General features: G+C 37.2%; 2 protein-coding genes across 2 annotated transcripts in view; one reads left to right on the top strand and one right to left on the bottom strand.

Moving 5' to 3' along the window:
- Nse4 (Non-SMC element 4) overlaps nt 1–25,521 on the top strand; it is a gene marked incomplete at its 5' end in the record, with an annotated part of 46,270 nt that extends 20,749 nt beyond the window's left edge. The window contains 1 exon segment of the mRNA XM_070102900.1: nt 25,268–25,521. Within this exon segment, the coding sequence (XP_069959001.1) occupies nt 25,268–25,449 (182 nt within the window).
- A 221-nt stretch (nt 25,522–25,742) lies between these two features.
- Nucleotides 25,743–26,989, bottom strand: part of LOC128685584 (uncharacterized) — an 88,577-nt gene continuing 87,330 nt past the window's right edge. The window contains exon 5 of the mRNA XM_070102905.1: nt 25,743–25,873. Coding sequence (XP_069959006.1) covers nt 25,808–25,873 — 66 coding nt within the window. The 3' untranslated portion in view covers nt 25,743–25,807. The remainder of the gene's footprint in view (nt 25,874–26,989) is intronic.

Genomic DNA, 26,989 nt, shown 5'->3' with positions numbered 1-26,989 from the left:
GTTCTACATTATTTAGTTTATAAGTCCTATTGTTGTAGACACTCCCGAGCTTCAGAACCTTACATTTATCTACATTGAACTTCATCTGCCACTTTTCTGACCAGTTATTGAGTTTGTCTAAATCCTCCTGAAGTTCCCTGATATCTACGTTTGAATCAGTTATCCTACCTATTTTTGTGTCATCAGCGAGTTTGCTCATTTCACTAGTAATTCCCTCATCGAGATCATTGATATATATTATAAACAACAACGGGCCCAAGACTGATCCCTGTGGAACACCACTTGTACAGATCCCCACTCGGATTTAACCCCATTTATGGACACACTCTGCTTCCGTCTGTGAGCCACGACTCGATCTATGACAGCACTTTTTCCCCAATGCCATGAGCTGCCACTTTCTTTAACAGTCTTTGGTGCGTAACTCTATCAAAAGCGTTACTAAAATCTAAGTAAATAATATCAAATTCTTTATCGTGATCAACAGCCTCAAAAGCTTTGCTGAAGAAAGTTAATGAATTGGTTAGGCAAGAACGGCCTCTTGTGAATCCATGCTGAGTATCATTAATCAGATTATGCTTATCCAGATGGCTTCTTATAGTATCAACTATAATTGACTCTAGCAATTTGCCTACAATTGAGGTCATGCTTATTGGGTGGTAATTTGACGGTATTGACTTATCCCGATTTAAAAATAGAAATTACATTAGCCATCTTCCACATATCAGAAACTACACCTGTTTGAAGAGATAAATTAAAAATATTAGTTAATGGTTCAGAGAGTTCCATTTTGCATTCCTTAAGAATCCTTGAAAAAAGCTCATCAGGTCCCGGTGACTTATTTTGCTTCAGTCGGTCTATTTGTTTCATAACCATTTCACTAGTGACTATGATGTTACATAATTTATCTTCATCAGGCCCACTATAAAAATGAATTACTGGGATATTGTTAGCATCTTCCTGTGTAAAAACCGAGAGAAAATAGTTATTTAAAATTGAGCACATTTCATTCTCTTTGTCAGTAAGATGCCCATAGTTATTTTTAAGGGGACCTATCTTATCTCTAACTTTTGTTCTATACACCTGGAAAAAACTTTTTGGGTTAGTTTTCGAATCCCTGGCAACTTTAATTTCATAGTCCCATTTAGCTTTTCTTATCCCCTTTTTACGTCCCTCTTAGTGTCAATATACTGATTCATAAGATGCTCTCACCTCTTTTGATACACCTATAAATTCCTTTCTTATGCCCTAAAAGATATTTGAGCCTATTATTCATCCATTTTGGATCAATTCTGTTTGATCTAATTTCTTTATACGGGATAAATGTTCTTTGAGCAGCATGTATAGTGTTCAGAAAACTGTCATATTGATAGCTCTCTTCATTATCCCATGATACATAACATAAAGATGATAAATACACTCCACAGTAGAATAAATAAACATAAATATGAGATGTGGTAGCTGGACAAATTGTACAAATGACAGCAAGAATAGCATTTTCTCTAGTCCTACATAAGAGAAAATGTGTTACTAGGGGTAACTGTAAAAAATTATTCCTTTCGTATGCCTTCACTCAAGAGCATCATTTCTTCTAAAAAATGGTGTTACATGAGAACGGGAGTGTTCCTCTTTATTTATTCTACCGTATCAACGTAGAGACAACTTGTACACAATGTAACTTGTACACAAACCAGACGTGTATGCCTGGTTTGTTTACAAAACTGGAATTTGCCTGGTTTGTTTGCATATCTCTGCCTGTGTCCTCTCTCATGTACTCGTTCTCTCTCTCATTTACTCATTTTATCTCATTTACCTACCCCTGACCCTGCATTAAGACTACAAATATTTTAAGGTAAGTAATGAGTGAACTGTATATGCATTTCATCACTCTGGGATGCTTAAACATCATAGAACATTGTGTGTGGGTGGGTTGGCCTGGTATGGTAGCCTGGCTGGCTACCATACATACCACACTTGATTTCTTACAGTAAATACTAGTCATCTCACCCTAGATTAAGATTACAAATATTTTGAAGTAAGTAATGAGTGTAATATACAGTGGCCCCTCGTTTATCGTCGTTAATATGTTCCTGGAAGTACTACAATTATCGAAAAAGACGATTTTCGAATCAATTTTCCTCATAAGAAATAATGTAAATACAATTAATCCATTCCTGACACCCAGAAGTATTAAAACAAAAATTTTTTTTACATGAAATATAGATGTAGTACATAAACAATACAATGGGACATGATGAATGAAACATTAACAGCATAACACTTACCTTTATTGGAGATTCTTCTTAGTGTATGGAAGACTGGAGGAGGAGAGAGATTGGATTTGTTACTGTTTGGAAGGGGAATCCCCTTCCATCAATACCTCAGGTACTAAGTCCTTTTCTGGGGTTACTTCTCTTATCTGTTTCTTAACCCTTTGAGGGTTTCGGCCGTACTAGTACGGCTCACGACCCAGGGTTTTTGGCGTACTAGTACAGTACGCCTAAACTCTAGCGCCCTCAAATCTAGTGGGAGAAACCATACCCCCGGCCGGGATTGAACCCGCGGTCATAGATTCGCATAGAGTTTGCAATCGTGTCATTACGATTTCTTGAGTCTAGTGGGAGAAAGCTGGTAGGCCTACATATGAAAGAATGGGTCTATGTGGTCAGTGTGCACAGTATAAAAAAAATCCTGCAGCACACAGTGCATAATGAGAAAAAAAAAACTTTGACCATTTTTTTGGAATAAAACAGCGACTTTGCACTGTATTTTTGTATGGTATTTATTGTTGTATTCTAGTTTTCTTGGTCTCATTTTATAGAATGGAAGACATATTACAGAAATTGAGATGATTTTGACTGGTTTTACAATGAAAAGTACCTTGAAATTGGGCTCAAAGTAGAAATGTTCGATATTTACCAAAGTTCAAAAGTAAACAAATCATGCCAAGCGTCCAATATACGTCAACTTGTGAGTCTAATATTCTTTCGCATGTGCGCCAATATTATTTATACCATTTTTTACACTAATGCAGTAGTCTGCATAAAAGTAAATCTTCAATTTTTTGTGAGAATAAAAATTCGAAGTGGAAAGCAAAAGAATGTAAGAGGGGCCTGGGGACGTGAGTAATGAACAGAGGAAATGTCATTTTAGTGCCAGGAATGACTTTCTTGTTTATTCTGGACCTATTCAGAAATTGGCAACTTTTGAAATTTGTGTGAAATTGGCAAAATTGCTAAATTCTGACCACTGTACTGGATAGCTGAAATTGGTAAATGGGTGGTTTCTTGCAATCATTCGATAGAAAAAATGGAGTTCTAGCGAAATATTCATGTTTTTTGTCGACTAGTACAGTGGAATTGGCCGAAAATGAGGCTCAAAGTGGGCAAAATCGTCGATGTGTAAACATCGCCAAGACCGCTAACTTCACAAGAGCATAATTCCGTAAGTTTTCCATCAAATTTCATACTTTTGGTGTCACTATGATCGGGAAAAGATTTTCTATCTTTTCATAAGAAAAATTTTTTTTTTTTTTTTTAAATTTGGCCGACCCTGAGAATGAGTCTCGGAGAGGGCCTGTCCACCCTCAAAGGGTTACTGCCACTAGGACCAGCTTGAGAGTCACTGGAGTCCTGTCTCGCAAAAAAAGTGTCCAGAGAGCTCTGTTTCTGGCATCTCTTTAAAACTTCCCTAAAATGGGCCAAGACTCTGTCACTGTACAAGTTGCCAATATGGCTTGCAACATCCTTCTCAGGGTGATGTTTCTCCATAAATCTTTCCATCCTACCCCACATTTCAAAAATCTCCTTAATTTCTGAAGAAGGCACCTTCTTCCATCTCCCTTCTGCCTCCTTCCTCCTCATTTATCCACACCAATAATAACTTCTCAACCTCTTCAAGTACACACGTATGTTGTTATGTATGATAATCTATGTAACTGTATTTGTGTATACCTGAATAAACTTACTTACATACGAAAGGAATAATTTTCTACAGTTACCCCCAGTAACACATTTACTCTTATGTTAGATTAGAGAAAATGTTATTCTTGCCGTCACTTGTACAAGTTATGTGGCTCCCACATCTTATATTTATGTTTATTTATTCTATTGTGGGGTGTATTTATCATCTTTTTATGTTATGTATCGTGTTTATTATATAATTTTGAAAAAAATATCATGGATGGATTAATGAAAATGTGTATATTACTGTAATATACGACATTTAATGAGACTCGGTATTGTTATTATCACCACTTGTGCAAGTCGTCTGCTACGACATCTCACATTTGTTTATTTATTCTACTGTGGGGTGTATTTATCTTATTTATATGTTATGCATCGTGTTTATTATATAATTTTGAAAAAAATATCATGGATGGATTAATGAAAATGTGTATATTACCGTAATATACGACATTTAATGAGACTCAGTATTGTTATTATCACCACTTGTGCAAGTCGTCTGCTACGACATCTCACATTTGTTTATTTATTCTACTGTGGGGTGTATTTATCTTATTTATATGTTATGCATCGTGTTTATTATATAATTTTGAAAAAAATATCATGGATGGATTAATGAAAATGTGTATATTACCGTAATATACGACATTTAATGAGACTCAGTATTGTTATTATCACCACTTGTGCAAGTCGTCTGCTCACATCTCACATTTGTTTATTTATTCTACTGTGGGGTGTATTTATCTTATTTATATGTTATGCATCGTGTTTATTATATAATTTTGAAAAAAATATCATGGATGGATTAATGAAAATGTGTATATTAACGTAATATACGACATTTAAATGACTCGATGTATGTAAGTTTATTTAGGTACAGGTATACATAAGTATAATTATCAGAGTATATATAAAATATGAAATAACTTTTAAAAACATGGTGATCTCATTTTTGTCAGCATATTTACCCCCTTTGAAACAACAGCTTCCTTATTTATTTATTTATTTATTTATTTATTTATTTAATGTCTTTGCAAACAGTACATTGAGATTGTGTATATACAATAGTGGGTTGCAATGCAAAGAGAGCCTCTATTATGCCTAGGCATTATGGGCCAACTTAACATTATTGGCTTACATTCTACTTAATACTAAGATATAGTATATCATAGTTGTACAGTAGGAAAGTAATTATTTCATAGTTGTACAGTAGAAAATTAATTATAAATGAATCAAAATTTGTATAATACAAAGAAATGGGAAATGGGAAGTACAATGCCTGCACTTTAAAGGAGGGGTTTGAGATATTGGCAGTTTGGAGGGATATGTTGTGTATCTTTATATGTTGTATTCTGAGCACCTCTGCAAAAACAGTGATAATGTGCGAGTGTGGTGAAAGTGTTGAATGATGATGAGAGTATTTTCTTTTTGGGGATTTTCTTTCTTTTTTGGGTCACCCTGCCTCGGTGGGAGACGGCCGACTTGTTGGAAAAAAAAAAAAAAGATATATGTATTTATATTCTAAAATGCTTTTGTGAAAAACAATGATTCAATTATATTCCTGTCAACAATGGATAAAAGGTTCAATGTGATTGTTTCAGTTATGATGTGGGAGTACATAGGTGAGTATTTAGCATTTAGTCTAGGGTGATTAAGTGGCTTTTGAGAAGAGTCTTAAATTGATTTTCAGACTGGGTTACTTTAATATCTTCTGGTAATGAATTCCATATTTTGGGGCCCTTTATGTGCGTAGAGTTTTTACACAGTGTGATATGGACACGAGGTATATCAAAAAGAGATCTGTGTCTTGTGTTGTGGTCATGTGTCCTGTTTAGGTTGGTGAGGAAAAGTTTGAGTGGGGCTTCATATTTGTGTGTATTGTTCTGTGTATGTAGTAGGCACATGAATAAGTGTGGATGTTCTTAATGGTAAGCAGATTCAGACTTTTGAAAATTGGTGGAGTATGCTGGCAGGAGTGGGAATTTGTTATTATTCTTACTGCTGCCTTTTCCTGGGTTATTAGGGGTTTTAGGTGATTGGATGTTGTTGATCTCCATGCACAAATTCCATATGTAAGATAAGGGTATATGAGTGAATGGTACAGTGCCAGGAGAGCTGATTGTGAAACGTAGTACCTTATCTTTGATAGTATGCCTACAGTCTTGGAGATTTTCTTGGTGATTTGTTGTATGTGTGTCCGGAACTTAAGGCTACTGTCAAGGTGGATACCTAGTGATTTTCCCTCTGTGAGTCTTGTGACTGATGATCCATTTAGCGTAATGTTAATTGGATCATTTGCAGCTTTGTTTCCAAACTGAATGAAATAGGTTTTATCAGTGTTCAAGGTAAGTTTGTTAGTCATCATCCAGGCAGATATTTTCTGTAATTCAGCATTGACTGTTTGCTACTATGACTGCGTTTGGGTGGGAAAATACATATGTAGTGTCATCTGCAAATAATATGGGTTTGAGTAGCTGTGATGCATTCGGTAGATCATTGATGTAGATGAGAAAGAGGAGTGGTCCAAGGATGCTTCCTTGTGGGACTCCTATTGTGATTGGTTGGGTGGAGGCGTTTGCATCATTTGCATACACATATTGAGTTCTGTTACTAAGGTATGACTTTAGGTAGTTGAGGGAGTGGCCTTTGATACCATAGTGCATTAATTTGGAGTACAGCAGTTCATGGTCAACTGTATCGAAAGCTTTACGTAAATCAATGAAAATGCCCAGCAGGACTTCTTTCTTTTCAAGTGCAGTATATATTAGTTCTAGTATGTGTATGATAGCATCATTTATGCTTTTATTATTTCTGAATCCAAACTGACAAGGGTTTAATATGTTGTGTGAAACGAGGTAGGAATAGATCCGTCTATGAATTAATTTTTCAAAGGTTTTAGAGAGCAGTGGTAAGTTAGATATTGGTCTATAGTTATTCAAGTCAACTTGGTCACTTCCTTTGTGGATCGGAGTGACCCTCGCTATTTTGAGGATTGTTGGGAAGGTAGATGATTCAGTGGATTTGTTAAAGAGCGTTGCAATAATTGGTGACAATACTTGAGAAGCTTTTTTCTACATAAAAGCAGGCAAGTTGTTTATGTCTCCTGCCTTGTTTTTAAGGGTGTTTATGATGAACGTAACTTCAGTGGGGTTGGTTGGAGCTAGGAATAGCATATTTGGGTAGGTACCTATAAGGTAGTCTGATGGACGGGTGTTTGTGCTTGGTATTTTGTTTGCTAGATTTTTTCCTATGGTGGAGAAGAAAACATTAAGTCTGTTTGCTGTTTCGGTTGGAGTGAGTAGGGGTTCATCTGATTTTGTTAGTTTGATTGCTCTGTTTTTGGATAACTTTTTAGTTCCAAGAATTTCAGATAGAGTTTTCCAGTTTTTTTTCATATCACCTTTGATGTTATGTAATCTATTTTCATAATACAATTTTTTGTTTCCCAGTAAAAGTAGGCCTTAGACAAGGATGTGTGATGTCATCGTGGTTGTTTAATATATTTATAGATGGGGTTGTAAGAGAAGTAAATGCGAGGGTCTTGGCAAGAGGCGTGGAGTTAAAAGATAAAGAATCACACATAAAGTGGGAGTTGTCACAGTTGCTCTTTGCTGATGACACTGTGCTCTTGGGAGATTCTGAAGAGAAGTTGCAGAGATTGGTGGATGAATTTGGTAGGGTGTGCAAAAGAAGAAAATTAAAAGTGAATACAGGAAAGAGTAAGGTTATGAGGATAACAAAAAGATTAGGTGATGAAAGATTGGATATCAGATTGGAGGGAGAGAGTATGGAGGAGGTGAATGTATTCAGATATTTGGGAGTGGACGTGTCAGCGGATGGGTCTGTGAAAGATGAGGTGAATCATAGAATTGATGAGGGGAATAGGGTGAGTGGTGCACTTAGGAGTCTGTGGAGACAAAGAACTTTGTCCTTGGAGGCAAAGAGGGGAATGTATGAGAGTATAGTTTTACCAACGCTCTTATATGGGTGTGAAGCATGGGTGATGAATGTTGCAGCGAGGAGAAGGCTGGAGGCAGTGGGGATGTCATGTCTGAGGGCAATGTGTGGTGTGAATATAATGCAGAGAATTCGTAGTTTGGAAGTTAGGAGGAGCTGCGGGATTACCAAAACTGTTGTCCAGAGGGCTGAGGAAGGGTTGTTGAGGTGGTTCGGACATGTAGAGAGAATGGAGCGAAACAGAGTGACTTCAAGAGTGTATCAGTCTGTAGTGGAAGGAAGGCGGGGTAGGGGTCGGCCTAGGAAAGGTTGGAGGGAGGGGGTAAAGGAGGTTTTGTATGCGAGGGGCTTGGACTTCCAGCAGGCATGCTTGAGTTTGTTTGATAGGAGTGAATGGAGACAAATGGTTTTTAATACTTGACGTGCTGTTGGAGTGTGAGCAAAGTAACATATATGAAGGGGTTCAGGGAAACCGGGAGGCCGGACTTGAGTCCTGGAGATGGGAAGTACAGTGCCTGCACTCTGAAAGAGGGGTGTTAATGTTGCAGTTTAAAAACTGTAGTGTAAAGCACCCTTCTGGCAAGACAGTGATGGAGTGAATGATGGTGAAAGTTTTTCTTTTTCGGGCCACCCTGCCTTGGTGGGAATCGGCCAGTGTGATAATAAAAAAAAAAAAAAATAATTTTTTTGACCTTATCAGGCTGGTAAGTGCTGACGAGTAACTTTTCGACTGTTCTCTAGTTATTTGACCCATTCTATACTATTTTTCATATTTATGCTTTGTGTTAATGGATTTGAGGATGCTTGGTGTTAGCCAGGGATTATTCAGCCTCTTTGCTGTGATCTGTTTAGTTTTTCTGGGGCAATGTCTGCTATAGAGGCATTGGGCTTTTTTTAGAAAATTATTTATACATTCATTCATATCTGTATATGTTTCGAGCTCATTTTGCCAATCGATGTTATTCATAGCTGCTATAAAGTTGTTAACTGCTGTCTCGTTATGTAGTCTGAAGGTTACTTTAGTAATGTCTTGGGGCAGTTTGCCCAGATTTGTTATGAGAAAGGTTGGGTAATGGTCTGTAGTGTTGTCTGTGATTATGCCTGATTTTAAAGGGGATATGGTGTTTGTCCAGATGTGGTCTATTAACCCCTTCAGGGTCCAAGGCCACAATCTGAAGTGGTGCTCCAGTGTCCAAGAAATTTTGAAAAAAAAAAAAAAATATTTTTTCTTACAGAATTAAAGAGTATATTTCTGTGAAGGTAATGAGACAAAAAAAAATTCTGATCAGTACTTACCGAGATACAGCGGCGGGAAGTTGACCCAAAATGACCGGGTGGCGGCAACATCAGTGACATCCGCAACATCCCATTTTTTTATTTTACGTTTTTTATACTTTTTTCTTTTCTTTTCTATTTTTTTCTTTTTCTAGTAACATTTGTGGCCTGTGAGACCAATATAATGTATATTGTATAAGTGTACACTCATTGTATTCAACACAATAATGCACTAATTTGTTTATCATTATATTGCTTACGAAACTTGTTTACAAGTTTATTGTAAATAAAATGATGAAAATATTAGTGCGGTTATTGTGTTGAATACAACGGTACCATATGGTACAATGGTGCCATAGGGTGCAATTGTACCATATGGTACAATGGCACCATATGATACAATGGTACCATATGGTACAATATGGCACAATGGCACATGATACAATGGTACCATATGATACAATGGTACCATATGGTACAATGGCACCATTTGGTACAATGGTACCATATGATACAATGGTACCATATGGTGCAATGGTACCATATGGTACAATGACACCATTTGGTACAGTGGTACCATATGATACAATGGTACCATATGATACAATGGTACCATATGGTACAATGGCACCATATGGTACCATATGGTACATTGTACCATACAGTACAATGATACCATATCATTCATTGTACCATATGGTACTGTTGTATTCAACACAATAAACACACTTATATGTTCGTCAGTTTTTTGTTTACAATTGTTTACAACAAAAATATGCAAAAATGTTGTATATTAGTAATGTTCTATTATATATTTACAAGTGTACAGGAACTTGACGTGTTCCTTGAGGTGGATGACAAAGCACTTTGTCTCGGAAACTGCTGAGTCAGTAGCTAGCTTGTGCCGCCACTCACTCAGTCTTGGCTGGTCTCTCATGCCACCAACACCTATTGACCATATGGTACACAGTATCATATGTTACAGGGTACCTATGGTACATTGTACTATATGGTATAGGGTACCATGTAGTACAGGGTACCATATGGCACAGGGTACCATATGGCACAGGGTACCATATGGCACAGGGTACCATATGGCACAGGGTACCATATGGCACAGTGTACCATATGGCACAGGGTACCATACAGTACAGGACACCATATGGTACAGATACAGGGATAACTATTGAAATAAGTCACCCTGACTTTTTTGGGTTATCCTAAGATTTTATACATATGCTGCTATGTATGATAATCTACATAATTGTATTTCTGTACACCTGAATAAACTTACTCAAGTGCATGTGGCATCATAAGTAAGTTTATTTAGTTATACACAAATAAAGTTACATAGAATATCATACTCAGCAGCATATGTTTGGAGAACCTAGGATAACCCAAAAAAGTCAGACTTACTTCCATTAGGGTCCCTGTACCCTGTACCATATGGTATAATGTGCCATATAGTACAATGTACTATATGGTACATTGTACCATATGGTACCATTGTACCATATGATACCATTGTACCATATGATACCATTGTACCATATGATACCATTGTACGACATGGCACCATTGTACCATATGGTACCATTGTACCATATGGCACAGTGGTACCATATGGTTCAAAACCATAGAATTCGTCTTCAGCTCCACTTCCATCAGTCTTAGAACTGTAAGTTGTGAAGAGGAGAGTCAGAATTCGCCCAGAGAGTGAGTGGGGAGTGAGAGCTTCCTTGCCGCCAGGCACTATGAACAAAGCTACTTTGCCGGTGTTCCCACAATGCCATGCAGGGGTCCAGATTTTTTCTATGGTGTGCACACTGACCACCCAGACCCATTCTCTCAGATGTAGGCCTACCAGCCTTCTCGTGCTAAATTTGACGCCGCTAGAATTTTGGCGTAGATCTACGGTTTGGACCCTGAACGTAAAGCCGTAGATCTATGGGACGGACCCTGAAAGGGTTAAGGAGATGCTTGTCTCGGAGATTCTTGTAGGTTTACATATTGCTGGTAGCAACAGGCAGTTAATCATTGTGTTTGTGAATTCGGTTACTTGTGGGTCCTGGTCGTGTAGTATGTTTATGTTGAAATCTCCTGTTAGTAGTAGGTGGTCTTTATTCATGTGTGCATCAGTAATCATGTTTCCTAGTTTTTCACTAAAGTGATAAATGTTTGACTGTGGTACTCTGTAGATGTTTATAACTGTGAGGGGTTCGTCCATGTTCATCCCTTGTGCAAGATTTATTAATACGTTCGAGTTGATTTGAATAGTATATAGCTGTTCCTTTCCCTTGCTGGTCTGTTCTATAGTTGTGTATGGCCATGTAGCCAGGAATGGTATAGAAATCTGTAATATCAGGCTTAAGCCAGGTTTCTGTGAGTGTGTTGATTGATATATTGGAATGAAGGGAATTGAGTAATGCTGTGAGGTCATCATAATGTTTGCTTAAGGATCTGACATTGTAGTTAAAGATGGTGATGTTATTGTTTGCACTGAGTAATGTCTTTGCTTGGTCTGCTGTGTAGTAATTACAGTTACTGGTTGATTCGTGTAATTCATTTTGTAAAAAGTTTACATCAGGATCTATACCTGTAATCATAGGATGAGAGTAATTTTACAAACTAGATTTTCTGAGTAAAACGATATAAGATTTAAATTGAATCTACAACTAGACTTATGACTAAGACTCCGTGATTAATCTAAAACTTGTAAAAATTTAGAAGAAAAAGGGTTTATTACAGAATAGATAATTCAGTTATACACTTAAGCATCTAATTCAGTTCAAATTCAAATTCAAAGTTTATTCTCTATAAAGATTACAATGTTGAATTTACAGAATTTGGTTGTTGTGTGGTTTACATGTAGTTAAATAATGATTACAGAGTGTACCACTAGAATGCCTAGCATGGCTAGGCATTTTGGGCAGACTTAGTTTAATTCTTTATTTAAAAATATTACAAATTATGAGGTAAGTTGGTATTATGGCTAAGTGACTAAATACTAGTTTGTGAGTTTAGCAATGTGAATGCTTTTGTTTTGGCACAGTACATAGTTTCAGTATTGGAGTATCATAGGATTCATTATTTTAAGATTGAGATTAATATTTCTGTTTATGGTCAAATGGGTGAGTGAGTGTAAGTGTGAACCACCAGGTGGTATTCGTGTAGTTAGTTGATGGGGTGTATCAGGGAGATAAGATGTTTTCTAATGGTAGTTTTGAAGGTGATGAATGTGTCTGCAGTTCTAGAGTTCTCAGGTAGGGTGTTCCAGATTTTAGGGCCTTTGACATACATTGAATTTTTGTAAAGGTTTAGTCGGACACGGGGAATGTCATAGAGATGTTTGTGTCTGGTGTTGTGCCTGTGGGTTCTGTCACAACTATCAAGAAAGCATTTTAGGTCAAGGTTGATATTGGAGTTTAAGGTCCTGTAGATGTAGATTGCACAGTAGTAAGTGTGGATGTACTGAACAGGGAGTAAGTTTAGATCTACGAAGAGTGGGGGGGGGGTGTTGCCAGGGATGGGATTTAGTGATTATTCTTACTGCAGCTTTTTGTTGGGTTATTATTGGCTTTAGGTGTGTTGCTGCAGTTGATCCCCAAGCACAAATAGCATAGGTGAGGTATGGATAAATAAGTGAGTGGTATAGTGTGAGAAGGGCATTTTGTGGCACGTAGTATCGTATCTTGGAGAGGATCCCAACCGTTTTGGATACTTTTTTGGTTATGTGTTGGATATGGGTGCTGAAATTCAGGTTGTTGTCAAGGTATAGGCCTAGGAATTTGCCCTCATTATGTCTGGTAATTAGAGTGTTGTCGATCTTAATGTTAATTTGTGCATCTCCTGCTCTGCTACCAAACATAATATAGTAGGTTTTGTCAGTGTTAAGCGTAAGTTTATTGGCTGTCATCCAAGTCGATATTTTGATCAGCTCCTCATTAACAATGGTGTTGAGGGTGGCAAGATTAGGGTGAGAGATGGCATAAGTCGTGTCGTCAGCAAAGAGAATGGGTTTCAGGTGTTGGAATACGTTTGGAAGATCATTGATGTATATGAGGAAGAGCAGGGGACCAAGGACACTTCCCTGCGGAACTCCAGTATCAAGTGGCCGTGTTGTTGATGCTGTGTCTTTAATGGTGACATACTGATACCTATTAGTAAGGTAAGATTTGAAATAAGCAAGCACCTTAATTATTTTAACAAGTGAGTTTATGAACTACAGTAGATATTTACAGCTAAAATAAAGGAGCTAATGAATATAATAATAAAAGAATGTATTAAAATCAAAATCAATAGCACCTGAGGTAGTCTATAGCACCTGGAGTATTTTAATGGCAAAATAGTGAACTTATTACACTTTAGCACCTGAGAATAGCACTTTGATTATTTTAACAATTGTGAATATATGAACTAAGGTAGTTATATGAAGCTAAAATAAAGGAGAAAATATATAAGGGGCTAAATTAAGTAATGGTAAACAAAGTTCAATGGACAGATAGTCACTATGATATAATATTGATTTGGGAGTAAGATCTGATTTGTAATGTATGATAAGTTCAGCAATTAATTGCATTATAAAAAGAAGAGAAATATGAGGTAGCTGGTACTAGCTAGCAAAAGATAGTTTTGGGACTCACACAATAATGTAATTGGAATATACACTAATTGCTCACACAATATAAAAGGGACTAAAAAACGTAGTGGTAAACAGAATTAAATGGACAGGTAGCAACTATGAATAACATTAATTTGGAGTAAGATTTGACTTGCAACACAAAATTATGAGCAATTAAAAGCAATTAAAAAGTAAAAAGTGTTTGAGGTAGCTGGTATTAGCTACTAAAAGAAGAAGAAAAAAATAATAATGCACAATAATGTAATAGTAAAAATTAATAATGCACAATAATGTAATAGTAAAAATTAATAATTCACAATAATGTAATAGTAACGGACACTATATGCACCACACGTATTTATGTATTAAGGACACTTATTTAGTCTGTTAAAGAAATGTCAGCTTTTCTAAGGAAGGTAGAGAATTTATGTTCATTTGAGATGGTATATTGTTGTCCTGTTGATGTTTCCCTAACTAGTATTTTCCCATCTCGAGTGAAACTGATGTATTTTGTTTTCCTGTTTAAGTTTTCTCAACCTGAACGGAAGGTTTTGACGTTTTCTCGTTAGACACTCGTTGATGAACACTCCATTTTTCATTGTAATTGCTGATTTAATTAAGTCCTTTTTTTTATCATATGAATGAAGTCTGATCATAATACTGTGTTTTCTACCTTGTTTTCCTAGCAAACATGTTTCTTTGATTTCATTGTTTTGTACGATAACTTTTACATGGTCCTTTATTATCCTGATAGCAGTTTCTTTGCACTGTTCTTGGGTTATTTCACTAGGAATGTGTGGACTGTTTATTATAACTGCATCAGACAACTTATCTTGTTTGGTTTTGTCGTCTTGGAAATCAAGGTATTCATTCAGTCGAGTGTGCATGTTCTGATTCCAGTCCTTGATTGCTTCTTCAACCTTCATATTTAGAGTTGTTATTTGCTCAGTGTGACTGGCTATAGCTGTTTTCAGAGTATTTTCTGTGCCAACACTTCCCGAGGTAATTTTCTCTTCAAGGTTTTGGATCTTGTTCTCGAGGTTGGTTATCTTGGATTCTCGTCGCACAAGTGTTCCTTTAATATCTTCGATTTCGCTTTCTAAAGTGACGATATTGTCAGGAATAATCATACCTGAGTTATCATGGGTGAATCCTTTGAAGGGAGTGGAGTTGGAGGGGGAGTCAGCCATGTTTGTTGCTGTTGTTCCCTGGGTGGCAGTGGCGAGGGGGGTTGATGATACACCGGCGTCCTGCTGGGTAGACAAGTTGAGTTCTAGGGCCCTTGGTGTTATTCTTTTCTTACTGATGTTGTTTCTTCTGCGATATCCTTTCATATTATCACTAAAGTAGATACTGTGTAGCTATGGTGGAGAAGGCTTGATTTCCCTGAGTTTGGGTTAAGTGGTTGTCTGGCAGCGGAGGCAGTGTTTGGGTTAGCAGGGCTGTCTTCCTTAGATCTTCTATTTTGTCAAGATTTAGGTTACATTCTTAGCATTCTTGGGTCATTTTGTGGTCTACGTGGGTTCATGTAGTTGTACCTTCAATTAGGCCATCACAAGCATTGATGAGCGTTGGTTTCTTGAAGAATAAGCGCTGATAGGATGCCGCTGCTGCAGTCCAGACTGCAGTAGGGGGGGGGGGGTGAGTAATGATACAATATGTCATTTTGACAGCTGACTCAGCACATTTAGAAGTCCACACACTCACACACAGCATAAGCTTGCTGAAGATAATAGCAGTTATATGAAAGTGTCCAGTGACTATATATGTGTATATATATTATAGAAACCAGAAGGAAGGAATGAATAAATAAATAAAGAATGAAGACAAAGAAAGGTAGGTAGGAAGGAATGATGACACATTTACCTAGGATAACTACCTAACACTGCTGTCTGCTACTACTATGAGGAAAACTGCTCAGACGAGGTGTTTTGTCTGTGCACATACAAAAAAACCCACAAAAACGTGGAGACACTCGTTTTGTGTGTGAGGAGTGTAAAACACCATTGTGTATGAAACCATGTTTCAAAGAGTTCCACAAGCTGCAGAACTTCTAGGAACATGTCCAATGACTGTACATATACATTTGTATATATTGTACATTTGTATATATGCCTCTATATCTCGGTATATATATTGTTAACAATTTTTTGTATTGTTTGTGTAAACAAATTTTGTAAACAGTATATTGATAATTATGTTTGTGTGCTTATTGTGTTGTACACAACGAGTGTATATATGTACATTGCACCTTACTTTGGTCTCATAGGCCACATAAGTTACCTGAAGAAATAAAGTGGTGGTAAAAGCAAGATACCTTCGAATGGGAGTAAAAAAAAGTTTACCGGGTGAGCGGCATTCACCGCTGTTGCCATATGCGGCTCATTTTCTGCCAACTTTATGCCTCTATATCTCGGTAAATACTTATGGGGCTTAGAACAATCAGAAAAATAATCTTAACATTTTCATAAGAAAAAGTAATTTTTTTTTTTTTTTCGAATATTTTTCGACACCAGGAGACACTTCAGGATTTGGGGTTTCGACAGTCAAAGGGTTAACAAACATTAGTAAACAACCACTGGAATACAACAAGGCCTCTTTTAGACTCAGTGAAGAGGCTTCAGTATGCAACTTTACAACAGTGCTAGGTACAGTTGACTGGCCTACAGAATTCTCCAATGCCAGTGGTATTCATGATTGGATAGACATATTTCTTAACAAATTACTTAGACTATATAACAAACATTGTCCCACAAAAATGAAACAGATTACGAATAAATGGCTAGGTTGCCCATGGCTATCTAACAGCATACTAAGATCCATTGATAAAAAACATCAATATGAAAAGCAATGTAGACAGGGCTTAATAAACAAAGATATTGAACACTACACATCAGTCCTCACCAAATACAGTGGTCCCTCAATAATTGTCTGGCCTGAAAGTCGTCCATTTCGGAAATAGTCCCGTTATTTCGTCTAAACATTGGCTCGCAAATGGTCCGTTAACTCACTAATCATCCTTCGTCCGGGACTCGTACTCACGCTCTGAGCCGCCTGGGCCTGCCTTCCCAGCCAGTGTGCCATTGTTTACCAGTGAGCGACGGTCCCCTCACATGCTCCTACGAAATGTTTCATAATATTCCATTGATTTTAGTGCTTGCAAGTGCTAAATAAGCTACCATGGCTCCAAAGAAAGCTTCTAGTGCCAGCCCTTTGGTAAAGAATGTGAGAAACACATATAATTTATGAAAAAGTTTGTTGAAAAATACAAAGGTGGTGGTGGTAGAGTGGAAGCAGTTGTGATAGTGGTTGATGGTGGTAGTGATGGTGGTAGAAGGTAGTAGTGATGGTGGTAGAGGGTTCCTTCTTTAGTGATTCAGCAATTCTACCAACTCCTCCAATGTTGTTGGAGTTATATAGGGCTACAGAAAACACCACTGCCTCAGCTGCTGCTTCACCACCATTATGGACGGCTTACTCTCAGTGGCCCTTATATACCCAACAACAACACAACACAACACCTCGTGACATACGTAATGACTTATTTTATTCATTCTAGAGTATATTCCATGTTTCTATGTTATTAATATTGTTTATTATGTCATATTAGTTGAATTATGATAGATAAATAAGCCATAGAGTTGATATTAGTGTCATATTCTCCAACAATAAACTTGCCATCCCTCCCTTACACAAACAAGTCTCCAATAAGAACATCAGAAAGGAGGAACACTGCAGTAGGCCTACTGGCCCATACTAGGCTGGTCCTTCACAAATCCAACCCACTAACAGAACAAATGCTACCCAAGCAATAAGCTCAGGTGCAAGTCCGACTCAAATCCAACCCCTCTCACTCGTGTATTTATCCAACCTAAATTTGAAACTACCCAATGTTTTAGCTTCGATCACCCTACTAGGCAGACCGTTCCACTCATCAACTACCACTATTACCAATGTTCATTTATACATTTTATTAGTGCTTTACATTTATTTGGCATTTTTGTCTGCATGTAACTCTATATTTATGCTTGGGAAGTGACCCCTGAAGTGACCTAGAGTCCTTATGGAGGGGGATTCCCCTTCCAAACAATAACCTCTCTTCCCTCTCTCCTCCTCCTTGTCTTCCATTCATCAACAACAGCCTTCAATAAAGGTAACTGTCATGTTGAATGTTCTTTCTTTTGTACATGTAAATCTATCTTTTAGGTAAAAAAAAAATTGTTGATACTTCTGGGTGTCTGGAACGAATTAATTGGATTTACATTATTTCTTATCGGGAAAATTGATTCGAAAATCGTCTATTTCGATAATAGTCCCACTTCCAGGAACGGATTAAGGACAATAATTGAGGGACCGCTGTACATCACCATGTCCTCAATAAAGGTAAGTGTGATGTTATTATTGTTTTATTCTTCATGTATCATTGTTTTCTGTGTAGGTAAATGTATATTTCATGTAGAAAACATTGTTTTTAATAATTTTGGGTGTCTGAAATGGATTAATTGGATTTCCATTACATGTATTTCTTATGGGGAAAATTAATTCGGAATAAGTCAGATTCAGGATAAGTCACTCTCCCTGGAGCGGATTAATTACGTAATCTGGGGGTCCACTGTATATTAACCCTTTCAGGGTTTCCGACGTACTAGAATGGCTTACGCACCAGGGTTATTGAAATCTAGCAAGAGAAAGCTGGTAGGCCTACATATTAAAGAATGGATCTATGTGTGTGCAGTATGAAAAAAATCCTACAGCACACACTGTGTAATGAGGAAAAAAAAACTTTGACCATGTTTTTGGTTTAAAACAGCGATTTTGCACTGTATTTTCGTATGGTATTTATGGTTGTATTCTAGTTTTCCTGGTCTCATTTTATAGAATGGAAGACATATTACAGAAATTGAGATGATTTTGATTGGTTTCACAGTGAAAAGTACCTTGAAATTGAGCTCAAAGTAGGAGAAATGTTCGATTTTTGCCAAAGTTCAAAAGTAAACAAATCATGCCACGTGTCCAATACACGCCAGTTAATGAGTCTGATATTCTTTCACAAATGTGCTGATAATATTTATACCACTTTTACACTAATGCAGTAGTCTGCATAACAGTAAATCTTCTATTTTTTGTGAGAATAAAAATTCAAAGTGGAAAGCAAAAGAAATGTAAGAGGGGCCTGCAGACGTGACTAATGAACAGAGGAAATGTTATTTTAGTGCCAGGAATGTCTGTCTTGTTTATTCTGTACCCTTTTTGGAAATTGGCATCTTGAAATTTGTGTGAAAATGACAAAATTGCTAATTTCTGGCCACCTTATTGGATAGTTGAAATCGGTAAATGGGTGGTTTCTTTTACTTATTTGATAGAAAAAAAATGGAGTTCTAGTGAAATAGCTATGATTTTTGTCAACTAGTACTTAGGAATTGGCCAAAAATAGGGCTCAAAGTGGGCAAAATTACCGATGCGTAAACATCGTCGAGACCGCTAACTTCGCGAAGCATAATTCTGTAAGTTTTCCATCAAATTTCATACTTTTGGTGTCATTATGATCGGGAAAGGATTCTCTATCTTTTCATAAGAAAAAATAATTATTTTTTATGAGAAATTTTCGACCCTGAGAACAAGTTTAGGAGAGGGCCTTTCGAAGCATAATTCCTGAGATCGGGAAAGGATTCTCCATCTTTTCATAAGAAAAAATAATTATTTTTTATGAGAAATCGACCCTGAGTGCCCAAAATGCTTAGGCATTTTATAATATGTAAACCAAACATTGTAAACTTTGCAAGGAAATACACCTACCATCTGACTTACGACCAAGCTTGGTTCTGACCAACCGGTCATAAGTCAAAATTTACTTCTATTGTTGTATTTTAATTATTTATGTACTGTATATAATGTATACATGGTAGTGATCTGTATTGTAAATTTTACATTGCTTACAGTATCATATGTTACTATTATCTTTATGTATTGTCGACACAGTGGAATGGGAGAATACCACTGGTAGTGCCATCCTGCCAGAGTGTAGTATAACCTATACCCTAAGTAAAGAGAATCAACTCTGGAACATGTGTAATACGTATCCGGCTGGCTGGCTGGGTGGCCGGGTCTGTGGTTGGCCGGGTGGGTGGGTGGCTGGCTGGATGGGCGGGTGGCTGGGTGGGTGGATGGATGGTTGGCTGACTGGCTGACCGAATGTGGCTGTCTCTCTGTATCTCTCTCTCTGTATCTCTCTCTCTGTATCTCTCTCTCTGTATCTCTCTCTCTGTATCTCTCTCTCTGTATCTCTCTCTCTGTATCTCTCTCTCCGTATCTCTCTCTCCGTATCTCTCTCTCCGTATCTCTCTCTCCGTATCTCTCTCTCCGTATCTCTCTCTCCGTATCTCTCTCTCTGTATCTCTCTCTCTGTATCTCTCTCTCTGTATCTCTCTCTCTGTATCTCTCTCTCTGTATCTCTCTCTCTGTATCTCTCTCTCTCTCTGTATCTCTCTCTCTCTCTCTCTCTCTCTCTCTCTCTCTCTCTCTCTCTCTCTCTCTCTCTCTCTCTCTCTCTCTCTCTCTCTCTCTCTCTCTCTCTCTCTCTCTTTCTCTCTCACTGGTACACGTAAGTCAAGTTATCATACATATTATAAATTACCTAGGATAACCCAGAAAATCCAGACAAAGTGCTATACAGTGGATCTGTGCTCCAGTGCCCTAAATTAATAATAATAATAATCATTATTATTATTATTATTACAATAATACATATGTACTAATAATAATAATGTTATGATTAAGCTATAATATAATAATCATGTCCACTCATTACTTACCTTAAAATATCTGTTGTTTTAATGTAGAGTGAGAGGTGAGTAAACAAGATTAAATGAATAAATGAGAGAGAGAATGAGAATGTAGAATGTTCACGAGTTATGTAAACAAACGTTGTTGTTGTTGTTACCAGCCTGGACACGAATGGTTTCTGTTCACTCTGTCAACCCGACCAGAAAAACATCTCATATTTGTTAATTTATATGTTTATATGTTATGTAGCATGTTTATTATATAATTTTGAAAAAAAAAAATCATAGATGGATTAAGCAAAATGTCTATATTAATGTTTTATACACATTTAATGTGCCTCAGTGATTATTATTGTTATCATTATTAATATGGCATCTTCAAGACCAAGTACACTCTTAACCCTTTCAGAGTACAAGGCCAAAATCTGAAGTGGTGCCCCAGTGTCCAAGAATTTTCAAAAAAAAAAAATTTATTTTTTTCTTATAAAATGGTAGAGAATCTTTTTGTGAATGTAATAAAACAAAAAGTACGAAATTTGATGGGAAATTGACGAAATTATGCTCTCGTGAATTTTGATGTGTCAGCGATATTTACGAATCGGCGATTTTGCCGACTTTGACTCCCATTTTAGGCCAATTACATTATTCCAGTCGACCAAATTCTTAGCTATTTCACTAGGATTACTTCTATTCTATCGATTGAGCACAAGAAATCGCCAAGTCAACTGTTTCAACTACGTACAAAATAAAGTGACCAGAAATTGGTAATTTGGCCAATTTAACACAAAGTTCAAAATATTCCAATTTCAAAATAGGATCCAGAATAAACAATGTAGGTATTCCTGGCACTAAACTAACATTTCCTCTGTTCATTAGTTACGTTTTGAGGCTTTACAAATAAATTCCATTTTGATTTTTTATTCACATAATGAATTTTTATTCACACCAAAAAATAGAAGATTTACTGTTATGCAATATTGTAATAATTGTATAAATATCATCACCACATTTATGAATGTATATTAGACCCACCAGCTGATGTGTATTAGACGTGTGAGGTCGTTTGTTTACTCTTGAACATTGGCAAAAATTTAACATTTCCGCCACTTTGAGCTCAGTTTCAAGCCATTTCCAGTGCTAAAACCAATCAAAATTATCTCTATTTCTGTAATATGTCTTCCATTCTATCAAATGAGACCAAGAAATCACAAATACAACTATAAAAAACATACGAAAAAACACTGCAAAGTCACTGTTTTAATCGAAAATCACGGTCTCAGTTTTTTTCCTCTCATTATACACAGTGTGCTGCAGGATTTGTTTTATGTGGTGCACACATACCACATAGATGTATTCTCTCATATCTAGGCCCAAATTTACCACTCACAGTTTATCAGAGTGAGCTGAGCTCATGACGTAGATCTACGGTTTGGACACTGAACGTAAAGCCGTAGATCTACGGGACGGACCCTGAAAGGGTTAATGAGTGGCTCTGAGACAGACAAGCAGACTGAAAGACAGACACACAGGTAGACAGAAAGACAGACACACAGGTAGACAGAAAGACAGACACACTGGTAGACAGACAGATAAACAGACACACAGAGATACAGGCAGACACAGACATACAGGCAGACAGATACAGATAGGCCATGGTGAAATTTACTGTCCTGTTAGTACAGTTAATACAGTATGATGCTGCTGATAGGGCAGGGTTACTCAAACTGATGCTGCCTGCATGATGCATTGCCGCCACGAGTATTGTCAAATATTGTACAGTGGTGTGCATCAGCCGGCCCAGCCCAGCTGCCAGATGCACGATCGTAAGTCGAGTGCACGTATGTCGAGCAGGTCGTAAGTCGGATGGTAGGTGTAAATATTTTCATTTTCATTTCCTTTATATGTTCATCTAGCATCTAACTTTTCTCTTCCCCCATGAGAGGTTCCAACAGTTCTAGTCTGTTCTTCCCCACTGCCTTGTGCAAAAGCTCAAATACCTACAGTTGTTTCTCACTCCCTTTTTCTTAACCACTTTCAGGTCTCATTCTCATGCCATTGCAGGTTATACTGATGGTTTTAAATCCTCTGACAATGTTGGGTTTACAGAAGTGTTCCCAGACAGAGTTGTGTGAGGTCATTTATTAGACTCAGCTAACATACTCACAAGTGAACTGTATGCAGTTCTCATAGTGATTGTACATACGTATTGCGTCCAGGACTACCTCAACAATGGCGGTAGTTTCAGACTCCTTTAGTGCTTTGCAAGCTATCAAAAAATTAAATTCGCCTCATCCCCCAGTTCTTCATATATAACTTTGGTTTTGCTGCATTTCTAGCAAAAAACAAAGAAAGTGTTTTCTGCTGGGTCCCTGGTCATGTTAATGTTCAGGGCAACAAGCAGGTGGACTCGGCTGCATGGTCAGTGGTGCATGACCTTCAAGTTTCATATAGGGGGTATTCCATTCTCAGACTATTTTGCTGTAATCTCTAGCCACCTTCACAGCTGTTGGCAACAGTGTTAGTTAAAGTTGATTTGTAACAAATTATATTCCATCAAAACATGTTTAGGATTCTGGTTTTCTTATTATTGATGTCATGGTTGGAAGACTATGCTTTCCTGTCTTTGCATCAGGCACACATATATCACTCATGGGTATCTCATGGAAAGGCATCAGTTTTACTCTTTCAGAATTGTCAGGTTCCAATTTCTCCTCACTTAACGGTGGAATTCTGTTCCTGAGACCACGTTGGTAAATGAATTCACACTAAGTGAGGAGCATACTATAATGGTAGTGGGTTTGTGTCAACCATCATTGATGCTGTTTTAATGTCACCTTTGCACCATTTATAACATTTTTAAATGTTTATACAGTAGTGTACTGTATATCGAAATAAAAAAAATAGAGGAAATAAGCTCTAATATACAGCCTCTCCTCACTTAGTGATGTACTCTTTTACTTTTTGACAGCAACAGATATATTACACAAACTTTGATTATAGTTCCTTTAGCACTCCTCACCACCTTTACTAACTCTACCTCTCTTATACTCTCCACCCACACTCATCTCAAATCAAACCCTACCCTGTAGCACTGCATAATAACCTAAGAATAATCTTCATTTTTACAGGTACATGTATAAGGTATACAGGCATAACTGACATTAGTAACATACTATCATGTAGTTAGCATTTCAATTAAATTAGGTCAATTTTGTCTCAGGATATGACCCACACTAGTCAGCTAACACTCAGGTATCCATTTTCCTGATTTGTGAACAATGGACAGCAGGTGTCTTAACCCTTTGACTGTCGCAACCCCAAATCCTGAGGTGTCTCCTGGTGTCAAAAAATTTTTGAAAAAAAAAATTTATTTTTTCTTATGAAATGATAGAAAATCTTTTCCCGATGGTAATGACACCAAAAGTACGAAATTTGATGGAAAACTTATGGAATTACACTCTCGCAAAGTTAGCGACCTCGGCGATATTTACGATTTCGTCCACTTTGAGCCCTATTTTTGGCTAATTCCATTGTCCCAGTTGACCAAACTCATAGCTATTTCTTTAGACCTCCATTTGTTCTATTGACTGGGCACAAGACACTGCCCATTTACCGATTTCAACTACCCAATAATATGGTCAGAAATTTGCAATTTGGCCAATTTCATACAAATTAAAAAATATGTCAATTTCAAAATAGGGTCCAGAATGAACAGTGGAGACATTCCTGGCTCTAAAATAACATTTTCTTTGTTCATCAGTCACATATCCAGGCCCCTCTGATATTACTCTTGCTTTCTATTTTGAATTTTTATTCAAAAAATAGAAGATTTACTGTTATGCAGACTACTGCAATATTGTAATAATTATATAAATAATGTCAACCCATTCATGACTTCATATTAGAATGGCTAGTTGGACATTTATTGGACAACGACATCACTTGTTTACATTTGAACATCGGCAAAAATCAAACATTTCCCCAACTTTGAGCTCTTCAAGGTTCTTTTCATAGTAAAACCAATCAAAATCACCTCTATTTCTATAATATCAAATGAGACCAAGCAAACAAGAATACAACCATAAATACTATACGAAAATACACGAATTCGGCGTTTTAGTCCAAAAACACGGAGTTTTTTTCTCATTATGCACTGCGTGCTGCAGGATTTTTTTTTATATGGTGCACACTGACCACACAGACCCATTCTCTCACATGTGGGCCTACCAGCTTTCTCCTGCTTGATTGGAAGCCGCTAAAATTTTTGAGTATATATACATCAAACACATTAGCTCATAAGACGTATATATACGAATGAAACAGTCAGAGGGTTAAGAAAATACGTCCTAATGTTTCCACCCACACCGGGGATCGACCCCTAGACCTCAGTGTGTGAGCTTAGTGTGCTAGCAATCTAGCTACTGGACACTGTGCATTTAGCATTTAGTTTTGATTATAATAAAAATAATTAGAAGTGGTATATGGAGAGATTAAGAGAGTGGTAAAGGAGAGCAAATGAGGGAATGAGATGCTGTCAACATGTTTTGGAGTGAAATTAATAAGTTAAGAAAGCTGAAGGAATGAATGGATTTGACAGTTAAAAATAGAATAGAAGAGTTATTGGAGGTATCAGGAAAATGGAGGCAATATATATTTTTTTTTCCTTGCAGATGAGAATGGTCTCCCTGTTATTGCACCAAGACAACTTTCATCAGCATCACATACTGGAGGTGTTTCCCACCAGAGTGTGATAAGTTTAACGAAGAGCGACTGGAAACAAATTGTTGAGACATTTGAAATAAAAGAACCTATGATACCACCACCTACAAACACTGTGAAGAGGAAGTGCTAGAAAAATAATGATGTTAAAATGTTATGGAAACTTTTATTTTGTATACCATTATATATATACAATATATTGAGTTCTGTTTGCCAGAAACACTGAAAAGTTTTATAATGTTTGTATTGGGCCCAAACTGGCATAATGTAGAAAAGACAAAGTTTTGGAAAGACTTAAACTGACACTATTTTCTACAAAAAATAATTGAAATGGTATCTTGTCTCATCTCACACACACTGAATGCCTCTTTCCTCCTCTACCATATGGTACTATATTGAAGTGTCTGTTGCTACACTTGTTAGGTCTTCATCAGTCTAGAAAAATGGGAGACAGTCTTCATGGTAAACTTTATGAAGGCACTTGGAACATGTTAGACTCTTAATCTCCAGAAAAGAAACCTTGAATGGAAACTTGACTGAATCTGCACACACAGCACCTGAAAAAATGTACAGGCTTGACATCAACAACTTCTCCAGAAAGGGTGTTCTCACGTACAAGAGTGACTGACATGCATATAGCTGTCTTCATAGGACATTACATTCTGTAGTTTAACTATCAATATGCCAAACCACTGGTACACACCATATTACAGGGATGTTCTTGGCACTGAAGTTGTGCTGGAACAAGTCAAACATACCAGACAGCATTTGAATATTGTAATCAAGCATATGTTCTGCATCCTACCAACATATACTGTATATGCATTTGATATCCTTTGTATGACTCGATAAACGACTTTTTTTTTTTCAACAAGTCGGCCGTCTCCCACCGAGGCAGGGTGACCCAAAAAAGAAAGAAAATCCCCAAAAAGAAAATACTTTCATCATCATTCAACACTTTCACCACACTCGCACATTATCACTGTTTTTGCAGAGGTGCTCAGAATACAACAGTTTAGAAGCATATACGTATAAAGATACACAACATATCCCTCCAAACTGCCAATATCCCAAACCCCTCCTTTAAAGTGCAGGCATTGTACTTCCCATTTCCAGGACTCAAGTCCGACTATATGAAAATAACCGGTTTCCCTGAATCCCTTCACTAAATATTACCCTGCTCACACTCCAACAGATCGTCAGGTCCCAAGTATCATTTGTTTCCATTCACTCCTATCTAACACGCTCATGCACGCTTGCTGGAAGTCCAAGCCCCTCACCCACAAAACCTCCTTTACCCCCTCTTTCCAACCCTTTTGAGGACGACCCCTACCCCTCCTTCCTTCCCCTATAGATTTATATGCTTTCCATGTCATTCTACTTTGATCCATTCTCTCTAAATGACCAAACCACCTCAACAACCCCTCTTCTGCCCTCTGACTAATGCTTTTATTAACTCCACACCTGCTAATTTCCACACTCCGAATTTTCTGCATAATATTTACACCACACATTGCCCTTAGACAGGACATCTCCACTGCCTCCAACCGTCTCCTCGCTGCTGCATTTACCACCCAAGCTTCACATCCATATAAGAGTGTTGGTACTACTGTACTTTCATACATTCCCTTCTTTGCCTCCATAAATAACGTTTTTTTGACTCCACATATACC

This window comes from Cherax quadricarinatus, chromosome 83 (genome assembly GCF_038502225.1).
Source record: "Cherax quadricarinatus isolate ZL_2023a chromosome 83, ASM3850222v1, whole genome shotgun sequence".
NCBI classification, from domain to species: Eukaryota; Metazoa; Arthropoda; class Malacostraca; order Decapoda; family Parastacidae; genus Cherax; species Cherax quadricarinatus.
Note: the sequence above shows the minus strand (reverse complement) of the source record. Positions and strands in the feature narration are given on the sequence as shown.